This window comes from Camelus dromedarius, chromosome 2 (assembly GCF_036321535.1).
Source record: "Camelus dromedarius isolate mCamDro1 chromosome 2, mCamDro1.pat, whole genome shotgun sequence".
Classification (NCBI taxonomy): Eukaryota; Metazoa; Chordata; class Mammalia; order Artiodactyla; family Camelidae; genus Camelus; species Camelus dromedarius.
The window spans coordinates 5,271,926-5,292,816 of NC_087437.1; the positions used below are offsets into that span (position 1 = coordinate 5,271,926).

Below are 20,891 nucleotides of genomic sequence, written 5' to 3' on the forward strand. Positions count from 1 at the left end.
GAACATCCAGCATATTTGCTTCATGTATATGAATATCCTCAGTATGTATCCTTTCAGTTTCTCCTCAAATGCAGCCTTTTCTGGGGTCGGTGTCTCGGCTGCCTGCCTCCTCACTCCACCCAGGAGGCAGCTTCTCGTTGAGGACAAAGGTGCTGATGGCTGCAGAGTTCCCCCTTGAGTCTGTTTTCAGTGGCCCGGCTGTCTGTAGAAACGTGCTGAGGGTGGGTGAGGGGGTACAGAGCCCGTTCCCAATCCTGCTTCTCTGCCTTTCATTTTGTTCTCTTGCCGGCATTGTGCCTGGCACAGCAGCACCCCCGTCCCTTGTTGAGTGACTGAGAGAAAGCAACCAGTGTTCAACCCCTGCCTGGCTGGGGTGGGGAGGCGGCCCCTGGGGTGGGCAGAGAGTGATGGGGCATCATCCCAGAGCCGCTCCGGTGGAACTGCTAGAAAGCAGACTGTACTTCCTCTCTCCATGGAGATATTCAGAACAAAAGAAATCCTTCCTGGGACCAGCAGTCCGGGCCATGGCGCCTTCCTGGGGAACAGGTCCAGGAAGAAGGGCAGGCCAGCTGCAGATGCAGGCTCCCACTGTTCGGATTCTGTTCTCTACCTGATGAGCGAGGTCACGCAGCCCTTTCTCATCTCTGGGACTGCAGGTCTTACAGGGACTTCGGGCTCAAAGACATCAGTGATTTGTGGGGCCTGACGACGGCTGGCCTCCCTGTTCTAGCCTCTGCCCTGTTTTGAACTTTGAACTGTTTCAATCCCAGATGTGAGTTCAGTAGGCGGGAAGGGGGGTGTTGGGCTTTTGGGGGCGAGAGAGTCCATTCAGGGCAGTGATCGTCAGCATTTCAGGGGTGAGGGGCGTGTGGGAGGCTCTGGCCTCCGTAAGGAGCCCTCAGTCACCTGTTGGCCCCAAAGCATCCAGGCCGAGGGCTGAGCACTTCTGAGGCGAGGGCCACAGTGTGACGAGATTCAGGGCTGCAGGGACAGTAAAGGGCTCTTCTGCCAACTGGCCGAGGCAGCTGCAGGGAGGATTCACAAAGGAACAGAGAGAATGGCCACCCCAGGGGTTTCCATCCTGGGAGCGGAAGTGCCGGGGAGGTCTTCCAGGCATCACAGACGGGAGCACAGGGAGGTACCACCTATGGCTCCATCTGTCCCACCCCATGGCTTGTCTTCCTGCTGTGGGCACAGAGCAAGAGCCCAGATCTGCCCGCCACCCTGCGGCCCTCTGAACTGCTGAAGGGTCAGGTCATGACCTGGGCTGGGACCGTAGCTCCGTCCAGCTCTGCCATCATGGGTGTTGAGTGCTGAGCAGCATTTCTGGTCTGCCGATCAAGACTGTCCTTTTGCCCTTATTTGCTGGGCTGGTCAAGATCTCCCTGGGCTTAGAGTTGAGTGAACTCCAGCCAGGGGTGGCCTGGCATTTAGTGTTGGGGCTGAGAGTGCTAATGGGAAAGCCCTTGAGCCAGATTGCTTGGGTTCAAATCTCAGCTCTGCCACTTACTAGGTCGATGACCTGGAGTGAGTCCCTGCATTATGCTTCGGTTTATAATTACACACATGTACACACGCGTGTAAATCAGAGGTACTAAGACTATCTACCTCATGGGCCTGTTATGAAGTGCTTGGCAGAGCACGGCCTGAGCAGGAGTGTGTTACTAACTTGCTCTTCCTTGTCCTACTGAGACAGGAGTTCCAGAGGCGGATGGCGCAGGCCTATCCGCCTGCCCATCACCCTCCCGCGGGTAAGGCAGGGAGGGCTCCGTCTTGTTCAGCGCTCTCCTGGGCACGTGGTAGGTTCCAACTCGATATTTCCTTCATGGGTGAAAGGGCCCGCCCAGAGCTAATGGGCTGTTGTCAAGGCATTCTTAAGCATCCTTCTGGCTGTATCATGAATTCCTGGAAGGATGTTTCTTCTTGCGACGTGAGACCCTTTCAGTCTACTCAAAAGAGCTTAAGCTGATGTTTGAGTCTTTCTCAAATGTTAAGTGTCAGCATGAGCTCTAATGCTCATCAGAAAATAAGTCAAATACCAGTTCTTTTCCAAAGAGGCTACCAGGAAAGTGGCTGTCTGTGAGGCCCAGAGTGCTTCCTTCCTCATCCCACAGTGTCTGCATGTGGGCGTGGAGCTCGGAGGTAAGGATGTTCCCTGGGACACTGGTTCTGGTCAGTAGCCCCTACCTACCCTGAAAGGAACAAATCTTATTATGAAAGTTTTCAAAGAGAGAGCGAAGTAGAGAAGACAGTGAAATTAACTCTTCTACATCTATCACCAGCTTCACTGATTACCAGCATTCTGCTGTTGAGTTCAGTCTGCCTTCAACTTCTTTGTGTTTTGAGGTCTCGGGATTATTTTGAAGCCAATCCTAGAAATATCACGTCACCTGTAAATTTTTCAGTAAACAGAGCTGAATCACCTCTCCGTGACCACAGTACCGTCATCACACTCCACACAAGTAACGGTGATTCCTTAATAGCATCTCAGACCTTTCTGCGTTTTTCCCCAACTGCCTCAAAGTCTACACATTGTGTTTGCTTGTTATGTCTTTTGAGTTTCTTCTAATCCACAGTCCCCTGTCCTCGTCCCACGCACATCTCCATAGATTACACTTTGTTGAAGAAACTGGGTTACCAGTCCTACAGACTTCCCCACGTTGCTAGCCCAGCCTGCTCCATCCTCGAGGTGGCATTGGACATGAGCCTCCATCCTCTGCATTTCCCGTCAGCTGGTAAGTAGATCTAGAGTAGATCTAGAGTAAGTAGTTCTTGACTCATTCAGAGTCAAGAACTTTTTTTTGCTAGACGACACCATTGGTGGTGTTTGTATTTCTGTTGCATCCCAAAGAGGCACCTACTCCCTGTCCACTTCCAGTATTTTCAAGATTGATCAGTAGGTCCAGCTTTTTTCAGCCTGATCCCCCCAGTATAAATTTCCCTATCATCCTTCACCCAGTTATCTTAGTAGCTGGTGATCATGACCTATACCTACTATTTCACTAAGAATTAATTATCCATCTCTGTCATTTTTTTTTACATTTATTACCTGTGATTCCTCTGAAAAGAACTTTTCCCTCATTGTCTCTGCCCTGAAATCAGTCTGAATAGCAAAGACAGGATCAATGATTGATTCTTTCCCTTTATCAATTAGTCTTAGGAGTTGGTGTCCTAGCAACCTCCAGAGATAACCAGTGAGATGAAAAGTGTCATTATGAACTCTTGGCTTTTCGTACCTTTGACTGTTTGCCTCCAGTGTGGTCAGTTCTTCCATGTTCAGCTTGTTGGGGGTCGCCCTGGCTGTGTTCATGGGGGGCCACACTGTTGTGGGGGTTGGTGAGGTTTGAGGATATTAGAGTTGGAAAAAGTGCTCAAATAAACAGGAGGAAGGAGAAGGAGATGAGTGTGGTGTCCGAAAGCCACATGAAGAAAGTGTCTCCAGCAGGACAGGCGAGTCAGCTGTGTCACACTGAGATGTGACAGGAGAGACAGGTTCTGATGAGCAGCCACTGATGGAGCAGCTGGAGGGTCACCGGGGACCCTGATGAGGGGGTGTTAAGACTGAAACGTTGTGGTGGGCTTGGGGACAACTGGGAGGAAAGAGATTGTAACGAATGAGTATAAGTCGTTTAAAAGACTTACTCTAAAAAAAAATAGTAATAATAAAAAAATAAAAGACTTACTCTAAAGGGAAGGGAAAAGATGGGATGGTAGCTGGAAAGGGAAGTGAGGTCAAGAGAACTCCATTTTTAAACTCATTGTTTAATATTTGTTTTTTAAACTTTATGAAATAATTTTCGGTTTATAGAAGAGTCACAAAAATTGCACAAGGTTTCCATACGCACTTTGCCCGGCTCCCCCAAACGACAGCGTCCTTCATCAGTGTGGTATGCTTATCAAAAGTAAGGAGTCAACAGCACAGTTAATTGGTACAGTACTATTAACTAAACCACAGTTCGTTTTCTTAAGATGAGAGAAGTAACATTTTGATTTTATGAAAAAACCCAAAAGAGTCATTTAATGGGGCTCCACCTGAGGAGGTGACAGCTTTTTCTAGAAGATGATAAATTAATTAACTGTTCCCAAGGTCTACTATGTGCAGTCACTGTGCTAGAAATTCAAGGTAGGAAAGTAAAAACAAAGGTTATCTTGAGAAGCAACTTAAATACTTTGGGAAACTATTTTTTGTCATTGAAAGTGGAAATGCACTGAATTAAACAACAAATAAAAAAGGTCATACACCATGATCACGTTCATCCCAGGGTCACAAGGATGGTTCAGCATCACAAAATCAATCAGTGTGATACACACATCCACGAGAGAACTGACAGATCACAGGACCATCCCAATAGATGCAGAGAAAGCACTTGATAAAATTCAACATCCATTCATGATAAAACCTTTAATCCAAGCAGGTATAGAGGAAACATAGCTCAACATAACAAAAGCTATTTATGACACACCTACAGCCAACATAATATTCGATAGTGAAAAGCTGAAACCCTTCCTGCTAAAGTCTAGAAAAAGACAAGGATGCCCCCTCTCACCACTGCTATTCGATATAGTATTGGACATCCTGGCCACAGCGGTCAGACAAGGAAAAGAAAGAAAAGGGATCCAAAGTGGGAGAGACGCTGTAAAACATTCACTGTATGCGGATGACAGGATACTATACACAGAAAATCCTAAAGACTCCACACAAAGCCTACTAGATCTTATAAACAAATTCAGCAACATAGCAAGATACAAGATTAAAAAACAAATCTGTTGCATTTCTTTACACTCATAATGAAATATCAGAAAAGGAAAGTTAAAAAAAAATCCCTTTTAAAATTACATTAAAAAATACTTAGGAAATTTGACCAAGGAGGTGAAAGACTTATACACTGAAACTATAAAACATTGATAAAAGAAATTAAAGATGTTTGAAAGAAATGGAAAGATATCCCATGCTCTTGGATTGGAAGAATTAATATTGTTAAAACGGCCATACTACGAAAGCAATCTACAGATTTAATGTGATCCCTATCAAATTATCCAGGACATTTTTCACAGAACTAGAACAAATAATCTTAAAACTTAAATGGAACCACAAAAGACCCAGAATTGCCAAAGCAATACTGAAGAAAAAGAATGAAGCTGGAGGAATAACCCTCCCAAACTTAAAACAATACTACAGAACTATAGAAATCAAAACAGCAAGGTATTGGCACAAAAACAGACATATGGATCAATGGAACAGAAAGCCCAGAAATAAACCCACACACCTATGATCAATTACTCTTCAACAAAGGAGGCAAGAACACACAATGGAGAAAAGACAGTCTCTTCAGCAAGTGGCATTGGGAAAACCGGGTAGCTGCGTGTAAACCAATAAAGTTAGAACACTCCCTCACACCACACCCAAAAATAAACTCAAAACGGCTTAAAGACTTAAACATAAGACAAGACACCATAAAAACCTCTAGAAGAAAACATAAGCAAAACATTATCTGACATAAATCTTAGCAGTGTTCTCCTAGGGCAGTCTAACCAAGCAATAGAAATAAAAGCAAAAATAAACAAATGGGACCTAATTAAACTTACAAGCGTTTGCACAGCAAAGGAAACCATAAGCAAAACAAAATGACAACCTATGGAATGGGAGAGAATATTTGCAAAAGATGAGACTGACAAGGGCTTAATCTCCAGAATGTGTAAACAGCTAGTACAACTTAACAAAAAACAACCCAGTCCAAAAATGGGCAAAAGACCTAAACAAGCAATTCTCCAAGGAAGAATTACAAATGATCAATAGGCATATGAAAAAATGCTCAATATCACTAATTATCATAGGAATGCAAATCAAGACTACAATGAGGTATCACGTCACACCAGAATGGCCAGCATTCAAAAGTCCACAAATGACAAATGCTGGAGACGCTGTGGAGAAAAGGGAACCCTCCTTCACTGCTGGTGGGAATGCAGTTTGGTGCAGCCACTGTGGAAAACACTATGGAGATTCCTCAAAAGACTAGGAATAGACTTACCATATGACCCAGTCATCCCACTCCTGGTCATATATCCAGAAGGAACCCTACTTCAAAATGACACCTGCACCCCAATGTGCATAGCAGCACTATTTACAATAGCCAAGACATGGAAACAGCCTAGATGTCCATCAACAGATGACTGGATAAAGAAGCTGTGGTGTATTTATACAATGGAATACTATTCAGCCATAAAAACCGACAACATGACACCATTTGCGGCAACATGGATGTTCCTGGAGAATGTTATTCTAAGTGAAGTAAGCCAGAAAGAGAAAGAAAATTACCATATGAGATCATTCATATGTGGAATCTAAGAAAAACAAAACAAAACATAAATACAAAACAGAAACAGACTCATAGACATAGAATACAAACCTGTGGTTGCCAAGGGGGCAGGGGGTGGGAAGGGACAGACTGGGATTTTAAAATGTAGAATAGATAAACAAGATTATACTGTATAGCACAGGGAAATATATACAAGATCTTGTGGTAGCTCACAGCAAAAAAAAATGTGACAGTGAATACATGTATGTTCATGTATAACTGAAAAATTGTGCTCTACACTGGAATTTGACACAACATTGTAAAATGACTAGAACAATAAAGAAATGTTAAACAAAACCCAATCCAAAAATGGGCAGAAGACCTAAAAAGGCAATTCTTCAATGAAGACATACAAATGGCCAATAGGCACATGAAAAAATACTCAATATCACTAATTACGAGAGAAATGCAAATCAAAACTACAATGAGATATCACTTCACACCAGTCAGAATGGCCGTCATTCAGATGTCCACAAGTGATAAATGCTGGAGAGGGTCTGGAGAAAAGGGAACCCTCCTACACTACTGGTGGGAATGTAATTTGGTGCAGCCACTATGCAGAACAGTCTGGAGGTTCCTCAAAAAACTAAAAAATAAGAGTTACCATATGATCCAGCAATCCCACTCTTGGGCATATATCCAGAGAAAACTCTAATTCAAAAAGATACGTGCACCCCAATGTTCATAGCAGCACTATATGTAATAGCCAAGACATGGAAGCAATCTAAATGTCCATCGACAGATGACTGGATAAAGAAGCTGTGGTATATATACACAATGGAATTACTATTCAGCCATAAAAAGGAATGAAATAATGTGATTTGAAGCAACATGGATGGACCTAGAGATGATCATATCAAGTTAAGTAAGTCAGACAGAGAAAGACAAATATCATATGATATCACTTATATGTGGAATCTCAAAAAATAATACAAATGAATTTATTTACAAAACAGAAAGAGACTCAAAGACACAGAAAGCAAATTTAGGCTTACCAAAGTGGAAAGAGGGGCAGGGATAAATTAGGAATTTGGGATTAGGAGATACAAACTTATATAAAATAAACAACAAGGATTTACTGTATAGCACAGGGAACTGTATTCAGTATCTTGTAATAACCTACAATGAAAAAGTATATATATATATATATATATATGTATGTATGACTGAATCACTATGCTGTACACCAGAAACTAACATTATAAATTACCTATACTTCAATTTTTTTTAAAAAGTGGAAATGCTTTGGGGAAAAAAATTTTTTTGTTTTGCAACTATATCTGGTTGAAAGACTGCAGAACTTGGATGACAGGGTGGTTCACAGCAGTGATGGGGAGGTGAGGGGACAGTGGGAAAGGCTGAACCCACTCTGGGGACAGTGCTGGGAGAATTGTTCCTACACGATGCAGTGTCGCAAGTGTGTCCATGTGAGCAGGTGCGAATACCAGTACGTGGGCACACACAGTGACTGTCAGACACCGTCCAATGTCATGTGCCTCTGCCTGAGACTTTTCTTTCTGAAAAAACAGCAGTATCCTTCATTCCTGGGTATTGCAGACGATCATATCCTGATAATTCAACCTGAGAACTGTTATTTCGTTTTATTTTAAGTGAACCTCAAAGAAGCACCCTGCTCTCATCTCAGAGAAGTAGTGAGATATCTCGTCTTTAACAGTACTCTTCCCTAATAGGCGCCTACACAGCCAGCGTAGTGATGACATTTAAAGATACCTCCTAAGCCACCACCGAACCCAGGCATGCCTTTAAAAATGCTTCGTGCTCAGGAACCCAGACTTCCCCAGTTGTTGAGCAGCCGTCTTGATCCAGTCTGTTCTGAGCTCTTACCAACCTTGCAGGGCCCGTTCACCTAGCCCGGTCTCTTTCATCTCACCCCCGTGCCCCGTTTCGCTCTGCTTGAGCATACCAAGATTCTGTCGATTTCTTTGTTCTTTTTTAATTACCTGATACACTGATCATTAAAAAAATCAAATAATATAAAAGGTATGTAAACTAAAATTCTGAAGTTCTCTCCCCATGCCACTCCCTCACCTAGAATGAACTTCATAAAAAGCTTGCTGGGCAGCCTGTTAGACTTTTTACAGTGTATTGATGTGGAATACCTATAAAATATGTGTGCTTTTAGATTTCATTGCATTTAATACACTGCAAATTACGGATATATATACCAGGATGTACTTAACCATATCTCTCCAACAGACATTTCCCAGTTTGGGTCCATTACAAACAATTTACAGTGAACAAATTTGTGCACATGGTCCCGTACAATTGCTAGCATTGTCATTTCTGGATCAAAAATTGACTGGCATTTTCAAAATGCCCTATAAATGCCTGATCGATTTATAGTCTAACGGCTCATGAAAGTACCCATTTCCCTACCTTCTGGCTAATACTAGATATTCTAAATCTTTACACAGTTTTTCCTAGTCAGTTAGATGAAAGGTTTTTTTTTTTAATTTCCTGTTTGCTCTCCAGCATCGTTTTTCCATCAAGTGTTCTAGCCATTTCTCTCTTCTTTTGAGAATTGTGTGCTCACATTTTGTCCATTTTGATATCTGATTTGTAATTCTTCATACAATAGATGCTAATCCTTTGTCCATTATATATATATTGCAAACACTTCCCCCAGTCTATTCCCTGTCCCTGAATTCTGTTTCTTATAACTTATACCAGAGTTTTACATTTATATATAATCAGATATGTCAGTCTTTCCCCCTTGGTTTTTATGGATGTATCTTCTTCTGATACTTTTGCAGGTCTTTAATCCATTGGGAATTAATTTTTGTGCTGGATGGGGGACAGGGGTCTCACTTCTGCCATATGGCTGGCTCTCCAGTTGCTTGACACCATTTATGAAACATTCCCCCCTTTCCCCGATGGTTTGGAATGACTCCTTTATCACATACTGAATTCCCCTCACCACTCTGTTTCGGAAGTTTCCTTGTTTGTACCTGTTCTGAAATCACACTGTTTTCATTAATTTATCTTTTCAGTTCGTCCTGTATATTCTTTACCACATCTTTTTCATCCTCAGGTTATTTAAACACAAATAGATCTTGTCGGTGGTGATATAACTTCATTTTTGCAGGTGAAGTGATAAAGGTAAAGTGATGGGAAACAGTAACTCTGGGCTTAACCTGAATTCTGCAGCAGTAGGGATTTTGGTTAGAGCTCTGTTATCAACTGAACACTACCAAAGTTCCTGAAATTTGATGAGGAGTTTTTTTATCTCCTTAAATTTCTCCACGACGTTTATGTAAAGTAGGTGGTGAATGATACTGTCTCATTTTACCTACAAGGAAATGAGGGGAAGTGGTTGGATGGCCCGCCCACAGTTACCTGGCTGGGAGTGACAAAGCCAGACCTGTGGGACCCGACCTCCTTCCTCTCCTCTCAGGGGACGTCCCCTCAACAGACTTGGACCTATTCTAAAATCCTCCCAGCCACTCATGGGTGGACTCTCCATCTTTTTAGAGAGTCTCGATTAACCAGAGCACCCCACTAGCACAGCATCCCAGTTGATGAGAGTTTTTTAATCCAACTGAGTCTCTCTGTTGTTAGAGACTGTAAGAGCCTAGAGAAGCCAAGAACAAGACAAGAGCGTGGTTGGCTGTGTGGTCTGATGGAAAGAACGTGGCGCCAGGCAGAGAGACCTGAATCCTCCGTTTCTACAACTTGCTTCCCACATGACTTGCCCCCATCTCTCTCCATGACCTGCTTTCCTCATCTGTCAAGTGGGTAAGACTCTGCCAACTTAAAATCCCTTACAGCTTCACCGTTCTACAATTTCATGATGGGAAAACAGGCCTTAGAGACCAAGGGGAGTTGAGGTTGGCCATTCTGATGAGTAATGACCATGGAGTGTCTCAACCGTCTTCAAATATTTGATTAATCATTTCAGTGACTGTTGTTTGCATCTCCCACATTGACAGAAGAAAAAGAAATTGCCTGGGGCTGGAGCAAGGGGAAAGTCTGGTTTGATGTAGAGGACTCTTGCACGGTCCTGCTGATTAAATTCTGGAGTTGGGGCTCAAGAGAAATGGTAGCTTCACCATTAATAAGGAAGAAAACTGACAACATCTGCCTGTTGGGGCTTCAGGTGGGCTAGACTGAGACAGGGGCTAAATGGATAGATCCCCAGCTGCAAGAAAAGGAAGTTTTAGGCAGATCAGTAACTTAGGCATTTTGTGAATCCAGAAACTGGCAGGCTTGCTGGCTGTCCTCCCTTCCAAGATGATTTACTTGTTTTTTCATGGAAGAATCAAAAAGACCCAGGACTGAAGGTGCACACACATAGAGGTCCACCACAGGAAGCATTTTAATACCCTGGTAAGTGAAATCTATTTCTTAACATCATTGAGCCTTTATATTATTTGGAGGCAGCAGAAAAATGCAAAGCCACATTGAGTTTAATGATTAGTGAGCTACCCATTTAAATACAGAAGTGTAGGTTTTACTATATTAGTGATAGGCTGAAAAACTTTTCTTCTTTCCTCAGTCAGCCAACATGGAGCCTGAGTTTTTAAACCACCTCTGGATTGAACAAAGTCCTTTACCTCATTTCCAAGACACAGTTTTCTGTAACTGCCAGCATCACCATTAAAATCATTTGGGGGCTCTTCACCAGCAGGCAGGCTGCCTTCCCCAGGACGGCTCACCTGACCTCTGCCTTCAGGTCTCAGCCTAGCTCGCTGACTCCCTCTGCAAGTCTGTCCCGGGCGGGCGCACCCCCGGCCCATGCCTGCCTTCATGGCAGCCCGCTTCTCCACGGCCAGTACCAATCAGCACAGTTACAACCACTGGGGCAACTACTCAGGGTCTGCGGGGGGCCCAGGGGAGCCAGGACTGGGTCCGTCTCCATCGCTTTCCAGCACTCAGCACTCTGGGTGGGAGTTCGAACTGCACGTCTAGAGAGGAAACCGACCCCACGTGCCCACATGAATGCACAGGGGCTCCTCTTGCAGGCGCTCCTCTTGTGGGTGCTGAGACCAGCAACCCGCAGCCAGCAGGTCTTAAGTGACAGTTAACAGGAACCTGTGCACACCGCCCTGCTTCCTTCTCCGGCCACAGTCACCGAGAACCCCAGTGGAGGGCTTGCTGGGTCCCGCCTTTGGGTCTGACGGGATGCCGCCACTCTGGGAGCAGATGCAGAACCGGACTCCCCCGGGAGGCCGCCCTGCCCTGCTCACGCAGCATCAGCACCCCTCGCAGGGCCGCTGAGACCCCCAGGGAGTTGTTCCCAGCTGCCTCCAGGCTGCCTGTGCCCTAGCCCTCCTTCCCCATCCCCTCTCCCCAGCCCTCTCACCACCTCATCTTGAATCCCAACTGCTGCTCCCGGCCTGCTGGGGTGAGCCCAGCAGGATGGTCCCCCAGGGCCAGCCCAGCCCGCACTGGGGGTGGGCAGTGAGCTCTGTCAGCATATTCCTACTCCTAACTGTATTCCACTGCTCCCTGAGAGCTCATCCTGAACCCTGACTTGTGCTTTAGAACGGGCTTGATTAATATGTTTAGATTAGGGGACTGATAAAGTGTGCTTCTGAGAAATTAATTAGAATGTCTCCTTCCAGCGTTTTCTTAAATCTAGTCCCATTAAGCATAACTCTGGTGAAGGGTGATCTACTTAGAGATGTGAAAATATTCAGACAAGGGTGGGACTCATGTTCACCGTTGTGTGACTTTTAAACCACTAACAAATACCTTAAGACTTTATAAATATTACCCCAGTATTTCTATTAGTCGGGATGGGATATGCTGTGCTTCTGATAAACTTCATCGTCTCAGGGGCTAGCAAAGGTTTACTTATCCTTCAGGTCACAGTCCATCTTGAACTTGCCAAGGGTGTGGGATAAGGGAGGGCTGGGCAGCATGAGATGCTTTTAAATGTGGGGCTCACATCATTCAAACGTCCATGAATGATAAATGATGGAGAGGGTGTGGAGAAAAGGGAACCCTCCTACACTGCTGATGGGAAACAGTATGGAATTTCCTCAAGAAAACTAAAAATAGACTTACTATATGATCCAGCCATCCCACTTCTGGGTATATATCCAGAGGGAACTCTTCCAATTAGAAAAGGTACATGCACCCCAATGTTCATAGCAGCACTATTTACAATACCCAAGACATGGAAGCAACCTAAATGTCCATCAACAAATGACTGGATAAAGAAGCTGTGGTGTATTCATACAATGGAATACTACTCAGCCATAAAAAGGAATAAAATAATAGCATTTGCAACAAGATGGATGGACCTGGAGTTCATAATTCTAAGTGAAGCCAGAAAGAGAAAGAAATATACCATATCACTCATATGTGAAACCAAAAAAAAAAAAAAAAAAAAGACACCATGAACTCATCTACAAAACAGAAACAGACTCACAGACATAGTAAACAGTATTATGGTTACCAGGGAAAGGAGGTAGGAAGGAATAAATTTGGGAGTTTGAGATTTACAAATGTTAGCCACTATATATAAAAACAGATTTTAAAAAGTTTTTTCTGTATAGCACAGGGAACTATGTTCAGTATCTTGTAATAATCTTTAATAAAAAAATGAAAACGAATATATGTATGCATATGCATGACTGGGACATTGTGCTGTACACCAGAAATTGACACATTGTAACTGACTGTACTTCAATTAAAAAAATAAAAAAGGTGAGGCCCAGAGTGGATTGCATCACACTTGCTCATGTCCCGTTGGCCAGAACCCAGTCACATGGCCCCCAACTACAAGAGGGGCTGTGAAGTACAGGAGCCCACGGGTGTCGGGTGAACAGGGGTGGTCTCTGCCACGTTTATTACCCAAAGGCATATGATTAACTGCTCCCAACAGACCAAATGCTTCACATACAGCGCACAAATCGTCAAAAAAAACCTGATGAGGTGGCATCAGCCTCATCCACACGTGAGGAGACGGATGCTGGGAGATGCGAAAAACCTGACTTGAATTTACACGTGTCAGCTAGCCCAGCTCTGATTCCAAAGCTGGGCTGGGCGGGTCCACCCCATGAAGCCCAGCACAAAACAGGCCACCTGGTGACTTCCCTAACGCAGGTGTCCTCAGGACCTCCCTAGGTCAGTACTTGACCTTGTGGCCATGTGCACTTTAGGGCAATACACCTGCGTTTTTTCAAGCCAATTTGGTAAGATTTCCTTCCCCTCCCCTGATGGCCCCTTGAGTGGCACTAAGCACCCACATCCTCTCCTGAACCTCCTACGGGTGAGGAGCGGGTCTTGAAAACACTTTTTGTGGGGTGTAGGGGGAGGAGGGAATTAGGTTTATTTATTTATTTATTTATTTATTTTAGAGGAGGTACTCGGGATTGACCTTGTGCACGTTAAGCATGCGCTCTACCACTTGAGCTACATCCTCCCCCACTTTTTTTTTTAAACTTTAAAACTTTAATGGAGGCAAATAACATAAACTAAGTTAAAATCAAACTTAAAAACTGGGAAAAGAGATTTGCAATGCATATCATAAGCAAGGAATTAATGCCTAGAATCCCTAAAGAACGTGCATAAATCAATTTAAAAAGACAAACATATGGAAAATTGAGGAAAAAATATAACCAAGCAATTCACAGAAAGGGGCACTCAAATGGCCAATAAACAGGACAGACGCCCAAACCGACCAGTCACGAGGACAATGCAATTAACACGAACATGACGACAATCAGTGGACTAATAACCCCACGCTGTGAAGAGACGGGGAAACAGGAATCCTTGGACACTGGCGTCCGAAGTACAAACTGCTGCAGTCACTTTGGAGAATTGTTTGACAACATCTAATAAACTGGAGGTGTGCATATCCTTCAACCCAGTAGGCCTCCTAGATACACACTCCAAAGACGTTCTCATACGTGGTCACCAGGAAACGAGCAAACATGTTCACCGCAGCACTGTTTGAAAATAGTCAGGCGTGGAAGCAGCTTAACCGTGCATCCGTAGGAAGATGGGTAAATTTACACTTCGAGTAAAAGGCTCAGAATTCAGCCACAGTTTCAGAGGAACGTCTCTTGTTCCTGGGAGAGGTTTTCTTCCCTTTCCCTCTAAAAACCTTCCACAGGCAAACACTGGCCCGAAGACCTTCCAGAACCCTCCAGGGCAGCCTCTCTTCTCCCTCCGTGAGGCTGGCCTTGGCCTCCCCGCAAGTCTGAGTGCCTCGGACTCCCCAGGAGGCCCCGTCGGGTGGTGGCAGCAGGGCCAGAGCAGCTACCTGTGTCCCTGCCTCTGGTAGCGGATCACTTCTCAGGAACCCCCGTCCCTCCAGACCCGCTGTGGCCGCCGCAGCCCCAAGGACTGACCACCACGCGTAAAAGTCTCACGCCAAACCCTGCAAGTCTTTGCTACTTCTACTGGTCACTGGGGCCTGGGCAGGGCCCATGCACCATAGCCTTTTCCCCTACCGGCAACCACAGCAAAGTAAAATTTCCTCCAGGCAGCCCCACACTCACACAGGATGTAGGGACCAGGTTGAGGGGCTTGTTTATTTACCTTTCGTAGAAAGCATCTCATCTCACAGAGAAGCTGGGATGGGATTCCTAGGTATCCCGTGGCCGTGGGGCTCCTTCCTGGCCTCACTGCCGACTCCCGGAAGGGTTTATCCATCCCACAGGCCCCGGTCACGCCCCAGGGCAACCACCCACAGCCTCCTGCGTGGGACCCAGGTGTCAGGAATTTTTTAACCTACTCCCCCCTCAGTGACTCTAAGGTGCAGCCAATTAGAGAACTGCCCGAGGTAAGCTGAAACCTGGCCGGACAGCAGCAGGGGTGTGGAGGAGCCAGGAGGGTAAGACCTTCGGGAGTTACCTGTTAGCCGGATGCTAGGCTGCGCATTCAAATGAGCTACATCCACCTGTAACTTTTTTCCACAACAAATCCTGCCACCACCAATGTCACTTAATTATTAAAAACTAGACCCGACTCTGAGTGATGTCAGCTGTCCACCTGGAGGGCACGGCCGGGGTCCTGAGAGCTGGGGGCCTTGTTTCCGCCCCAGCCCGCTGCTGGGGAGCCTATTTCTCAAGGGTCGTGGTCCTCTAAAATATGGGCTAAGAGATAGTATGTGTATTAAGTCAAAATGCTGTGTAGATCTTTCTGAGTATAATTGTGGGAAATGTCATTAAAAAATAACTTTGAACAAGCTGCTTTCTTTAGAACTATATTTATAAAAGTATCTTCTCTTTGGACAGAGCCTTCAACCTTTGTGTGTAGGCTCTGGGGGGCTGGGAGGGAAGTCTGCTCAAAAATCAACAGGAAAAATGACTATAGTGGGGCCATCTAAGGGTTTCAATTCTGCCCCATAAAAATCTATAAACAATGTGTTTTATTTTAGCAAATTTGCAAAGACTCACTTCTTGAAATTGACTTAAAAGCTTGGAGACTTGCTTAGAAACTGCTGTAGGGCTTTTTGTTCTCGGCTCCACCACTCTGGGCGGTGGGAGGTGGCCACACCCTGACTTACCTGCTGGCACCTGATTCTCGTTTTCTGTCTTCCTTCTACAAATAACCAGAAAGCAGAGCTGCTCAGCTGGCTCCAGTATTCTCACAGGAGCTTCTATCTCGTCTCCAAAGTCATCCTGTTGCTGCCAGGAGTCTGAAACTTAGGCAATGTGAATGGAGGACCCAGGGTCCAATCCTCTGGATGCGAGGCTACGACCTTTCACTGCGATGTGATAAATTCTCAATACTCACAATGCATTAAACTCACAGATGATTTATTGCTTTGAGTAACTAAACAAGAAAGAGAAGAGACAGGCTGCTGTTTTGGTCAAGACGGCTGGCGCTCTCCCCTCAAGGTTTGCCAGCTGCACTACTTAAAGCCTCAACAACACTTTCTGGGCGATACAAACATGTGACAGCATCCATGGGAAGTGACTTGGCCAATGATACACTGATGACAGCAGCACATAACCAGGGCTCCCCCCAGTTGGTGTGCCCCAAAATGACAGACAAAGCGTATGTTCATATGATGTGCTGAATACAAAACCTTTAAAAAAACTTTTTGGCGTTAATACTAACACAGAATACTTTCTTGGACATTCTGCAAGAGTAGGTACACACACAGAATTAGCTCTTCATTTCCAGATTACCAGTATCTATGGGAACACTTTGAGAAAAGCCAGGAGGTGGGGCACCTCCCCTCCCCAATGTCATTTTCTTTGCCAAAGCAATGGGGTCCAAGGGGGGGTTGAGGGGAGAAGGGCAGCTGGCAGGGCGCCAGAGGTTGTCATGATCGTCAGGGAGCTGCAGCGAACAGCAGGGATGGACCCTGCCCTCTGCCCTTGAGGGGCTGGGGATGAATAGCTTGGCCTTGACTCTAGCCAGGGAGGCCCTTGCATGTGGCCCAAAGGCCCCCTGGAGGCCCTGGGGGTGGGGGTGGACACCGGCACTGGATGGTCCAGCCCGTCCAAGGAGGAGCGGTGGAGCCAGGCTGGGCCTCCAGCCCTGAGGTCTAGGAGTAACCTGACCTCTTGCGTTCTAACGCTGGGGCATCACAACACGTTTCAAATGGATGTGCAGAAACCAACACTGTCAATGACCCAGCCCTCACAGGGTCCAGGTAAGCTCACAAGGAGAGGTCAAGCCAAGCCAAAGGGTAACAATGGACACCAGAGCAAACCAGCCCCCAGCCTGGCCGCTGGCACCGAGCCTCCAGTGTGCTGGCTGGTCAGGCCTCAGCACACCTGCCGGGGACTCAGTTGTCCTCTGCTGCTGCCTCCTCAGCACCTCCCTCCCTGGCACCCTCTCCAGGATCAGGACTGGAGCGCCCAGCGCCGCCCCCAGCCGGGGACGGGCTGTGGCCAGAGGGACCGTTCTGCACGGCCCCGCCATCCACACAGAGCTGGCCGTCGGGACACAGCTTTTCCCCTGTGACCTTCTCCTGGGAGGCCCAGTCCTCCTGCTGCAGCCCCGGCAGATGGTTTCCCATGTCTCCCGCTTTGGGAAACTGGTCTTCTAGATTCTTCTCCTTTTCTTCTGTCTGCTGCTTGTCTCTGGCTCCGCGCTTACCCCTGGATTTCCTGGACTGCCTGTTGCGCATTTCTTCTCGGGAGAATCGCCACTGAAACTAGAAATTGGGGAAGATGGAGATAAATACGTCAGCCTCCGTGAATGGAGAGCTTGCAACGAACGTTTGCATTCACACAGTGTCACTTCTCACAGCAAGACACACAATTTCCAGTATTCCTGGAGCAGGGCGTGTCCGGCACCAAACCAAATCAAGGCCCAAATGTCACACCCACCGAGAGCCTGAGGATGCTGGCCACGGCATGTATCTTACTTGCGGATTTCAGGGTTTGGGGAATGGGCGAGAGGTACTTCTTTCCATTGGCCCCAGATCAAAGGCCTGGGAAAGCAAGTGCTGAAATCCGGCCATCGGGAGAAGCAGGATGGGGGAGGGGACGCGGGCCTGCTCTTCCCAAGTGCCAGCGCTCCGGCTACTCCCACTCAGAGCAGCTGTGCATACCGCCCACCGGCCACCCTCTTCCCCAGGTCACCTGAGTCAGAAGGCACAGATGTGGGCGCCCAGGGCCCCCTGCCACCACTGCAGGGGCTGCTGCAGCTGACAGCCCCCTGCCTCTGCTAGAGAGCCCAGCTACCCCCCACCCCCAGAGGCTCTCTCCCTCCAGGCCAAGCTACGACCAGTGACTGATCCAGGCGGGGACAACGGCCCGTCCTCCGGTTTCCAGCTCGAGGCAAAGCTAACAAACCAGCCCAGCTCCGGGGAGACCTGGATGGAGCGCTGGCCGAGGCCACAGCTGCGAGTGCCTCACAGCCCAGAGTCTCCCCCGCCCCCTCCCGCGCCCTTCTACCCATGGGTGTTGTTCCCAAGGGCACTCCCCCTAAAACCTCATCCAGATTCATCCCAGACGCGGCTCCCAGGGAGCCCCACCTGCGGCCGAGTGTTTCCCTGTGGGACAGGGAAGTCCACGGAGCTCAGAAAGGCCCAAGGGCACAGTCAGTGTCGGAGCAGGGCAAGCCCTGCGTCACATCGAAGCCACGGAGCGAGACCGCCCGCCTGACTCCTCAGCCTCTGTTCTCATCTACACAACCCGGAGAATGACTCTAACCTGAATCAGGGCCAAAACTTTTCCTACAGTCAGAGAACTACTCCAGGCTTTGCAGGCCCTACGGCCGCTGCTGCAGCCGCTCGCTCCACCACTGTCGCACACAAGTGCCCACGGATGGCACGTAATGAACGGGCATGGCTGTGTTCCAATAAAACTTTATCTACAAAAACAGGCGGCGGGCCGGAGTTTGCCAAGCTCTGCCTGAGAGGGTATTTATGTCGACTCGGTGATGCAATAACCCATGTAATGGGCTTAGCGCTGTGCCCAGCACACGAAATACCAGATACGTCTGCTGTCATTACTGACGCCAGGCGTAGGCTTGCAAGGTCAGGGATGCCACCTGTCCTCTGCGCACCCGAGTCCCTGGGATGCAGCGCAGAGCCTGGCGCAGGGAAGGTGCTCCAAACCTCTCCTGCGATGCATGGATGGATGCAAGGACCACGGAGTCTGGCCAAGCTGACTGCACCGGGTTTTGGTGGTGGGGGCGGGATGTGAGCCAGTCCTGTGATTTTGGTCAGAACACAGCTTGGGGTTTAGTGAGGAGGCACTCGTGCATCCACACATCAGGTCTGGCTGGGCTCCAGAAAGAGAAATCAATTTGAAAAATCAGTTCAAAGTCCTGCTGAGTCTGCTGACGACAGGAACTGCTCCAGAAGACTGTCTGGAATAAATCTGGGCAAATGAGCTGGAGCAGACATGGAAGCATGAAGGGTGTTTGTAAAAGAAGTGTGCAAAAAAATAAAATAAAATAAAATAGGCGTGTGCTTTGTAGGTAACAACTCAGGGAGGTCTGCGACCTTATCCCTCTCTCCAAATGTAAGGGGTCCCCCAATCTTCCTGCCGAAGGTCCCTCTCAACTTTGCCGTCTTGATGTCAGGTCCTCCCTGGTGGGGCCCGGGCCCCAGTGCTCAGAGACAGAGGCTGGAGAGCTGGGTGGTGTGCACTCAGAGTGATGGCACCCCTGAGGTCTTTGGGACATGCCAGGCACAGAGGATAGAGAGCTGGGTGGGTGAGGGCCGGTGTCCAGAGGCCCCGCTGGAGAGAGGGGTCTTGCTGGGGAGACTCGGGGGCCTGGATCCCGGGGGGAGGGTCTGGGCCACCCCACAGGTGCAGCTCCGGCCCACGGGACACACAGCTGTTTCACTTGAATTTCACTTCTTTCTTTTGTTTCCTTTCTTTCCACTTGAATCGGGCCACACGGGCTTCACCAAACATGGACTTCAATCTAAGCCATTCTGTGACGGAAAGAAAAGTGAAGGGAGTCCTCCGTTCTAGTGACTTGCTGGGAGCCCAGGAAGGCAGCTGCACCACCAGTGGAAAAACGATTTCCATGTCGCAGAGAAATCTGAGCGCCTGGCTGGGAAGAAGTGAACCTGTGCCACGTAAATCCTTAAAAAGTCTGCCACCCTTGTGGCGGTTGCCATGGTAGAGATCTGCTTCCTCAAATAAAACAACTGCCAGAACACACTTGGGGGGCTCAGCCGGAACACACCCTGGGGTTCATGCGCTGAACTCCTTTTGGACAAGACTGGCACGACAGAATATTCTATCAGAGAAGAGGGAAAGGAGCAAAGTGCATGCCGAGGTTCGGATTTAACATCCATCCTGTCCTCCTCCACCTGCCCTCCCCCAAATCCCAAATGAGCTCACCTAGGATGTTGGCTGGGTTCCCCCGGGTGCTCCTTTTTGGGGATTTCCTCATGGGATGGCTGCCAGGCTGCTACTTAAGCCATGAGTTTCCAACAATGGACCCCCTCTGATGCCTCAGACCCCCACCCCAAAGGTTGCCCACTTCATCTCGAGGCCCACAGCCACCAGTGCGGGGCCAGGACTTCTGGCCTCAGCCTGGCTTCTGCGGCCCCAGGCTGGCCCTGCGTGGCTCTCAGGTACCCGGGGGTCATGGTCCCTAACTGCTGCCTTATCACCTGCAGCTGCTGCTGCATTTTAACTCCAGGCCAAACTGAAGAGCCTAGTGTTTTGTTTTGTTTTGTTTTGTTCCCAAATAGCCAGGCCCTCTGCATTTTGCATGTTTTTAGAAGGAGGTCAGTAAAGCCTGCCTAGACACGGCGATCCGAGATGTCAGCTGTCTGAGAGGCTGGAGGGAGTTTTACTTTTGCCAAAAAGGTGGTGAGGCTGCTGGGGCTGAAAGGTCCTAAATGCTACGACACCCAAGCACCACCCGTACATAGCACAGCGGCTAAGGCCCTGGTTCAAACCCCAGTTCTGGCACTCGGTTGTCTGTCCCTGGGCAGGGCATTCATGTCCAAAAGAGCTGTCCCTGCCTGCAGGGCGGAGGTGCACACCCCGGGGCCCACTCGGTCCGTGCTGGGTGTGAACAGCGCCCCCCGCAGGTGGGCCGCGTACAGCCAGGACGATCCCCTGCGCCAGACTCCCCCCGGACCCTGGTTATTTTCTAATGCAAACCCCATCTTCTCCCTGAGGC

The 20,891-nt window shown here is 47.6% G+C and overlaps 1 protein-coding gene across 2 annotated transcripts in view; it reads right to left on the minus strand.

Moving 5' to 3' along the window:
• Positions 1 to 16,076: 16,076 nt before the first annotated feature.
• The window catches only part of RFTN1 (raftlin, lipid raft linker 1), a 177,748-nt gene continuing 172,933 nt past the window's right edge, over positions 16,077 to 20,891 (minus strand). For both annotated transcript variants that reach the window (XM_031469711.2, XM_031469661.2), the window contains exon 10: positions 16,077 to 17,445. In XM_031469711.2, coding sequence (XP_031325571.1) covers positions 17,074 to 17,445 — 372 coding nt within the window. In that variant the 3' untranslated portion in view covers positions 16,077 to 17,073. The remainder of the gene's footprint in view (positions 17,446 to 20,891) is intronic.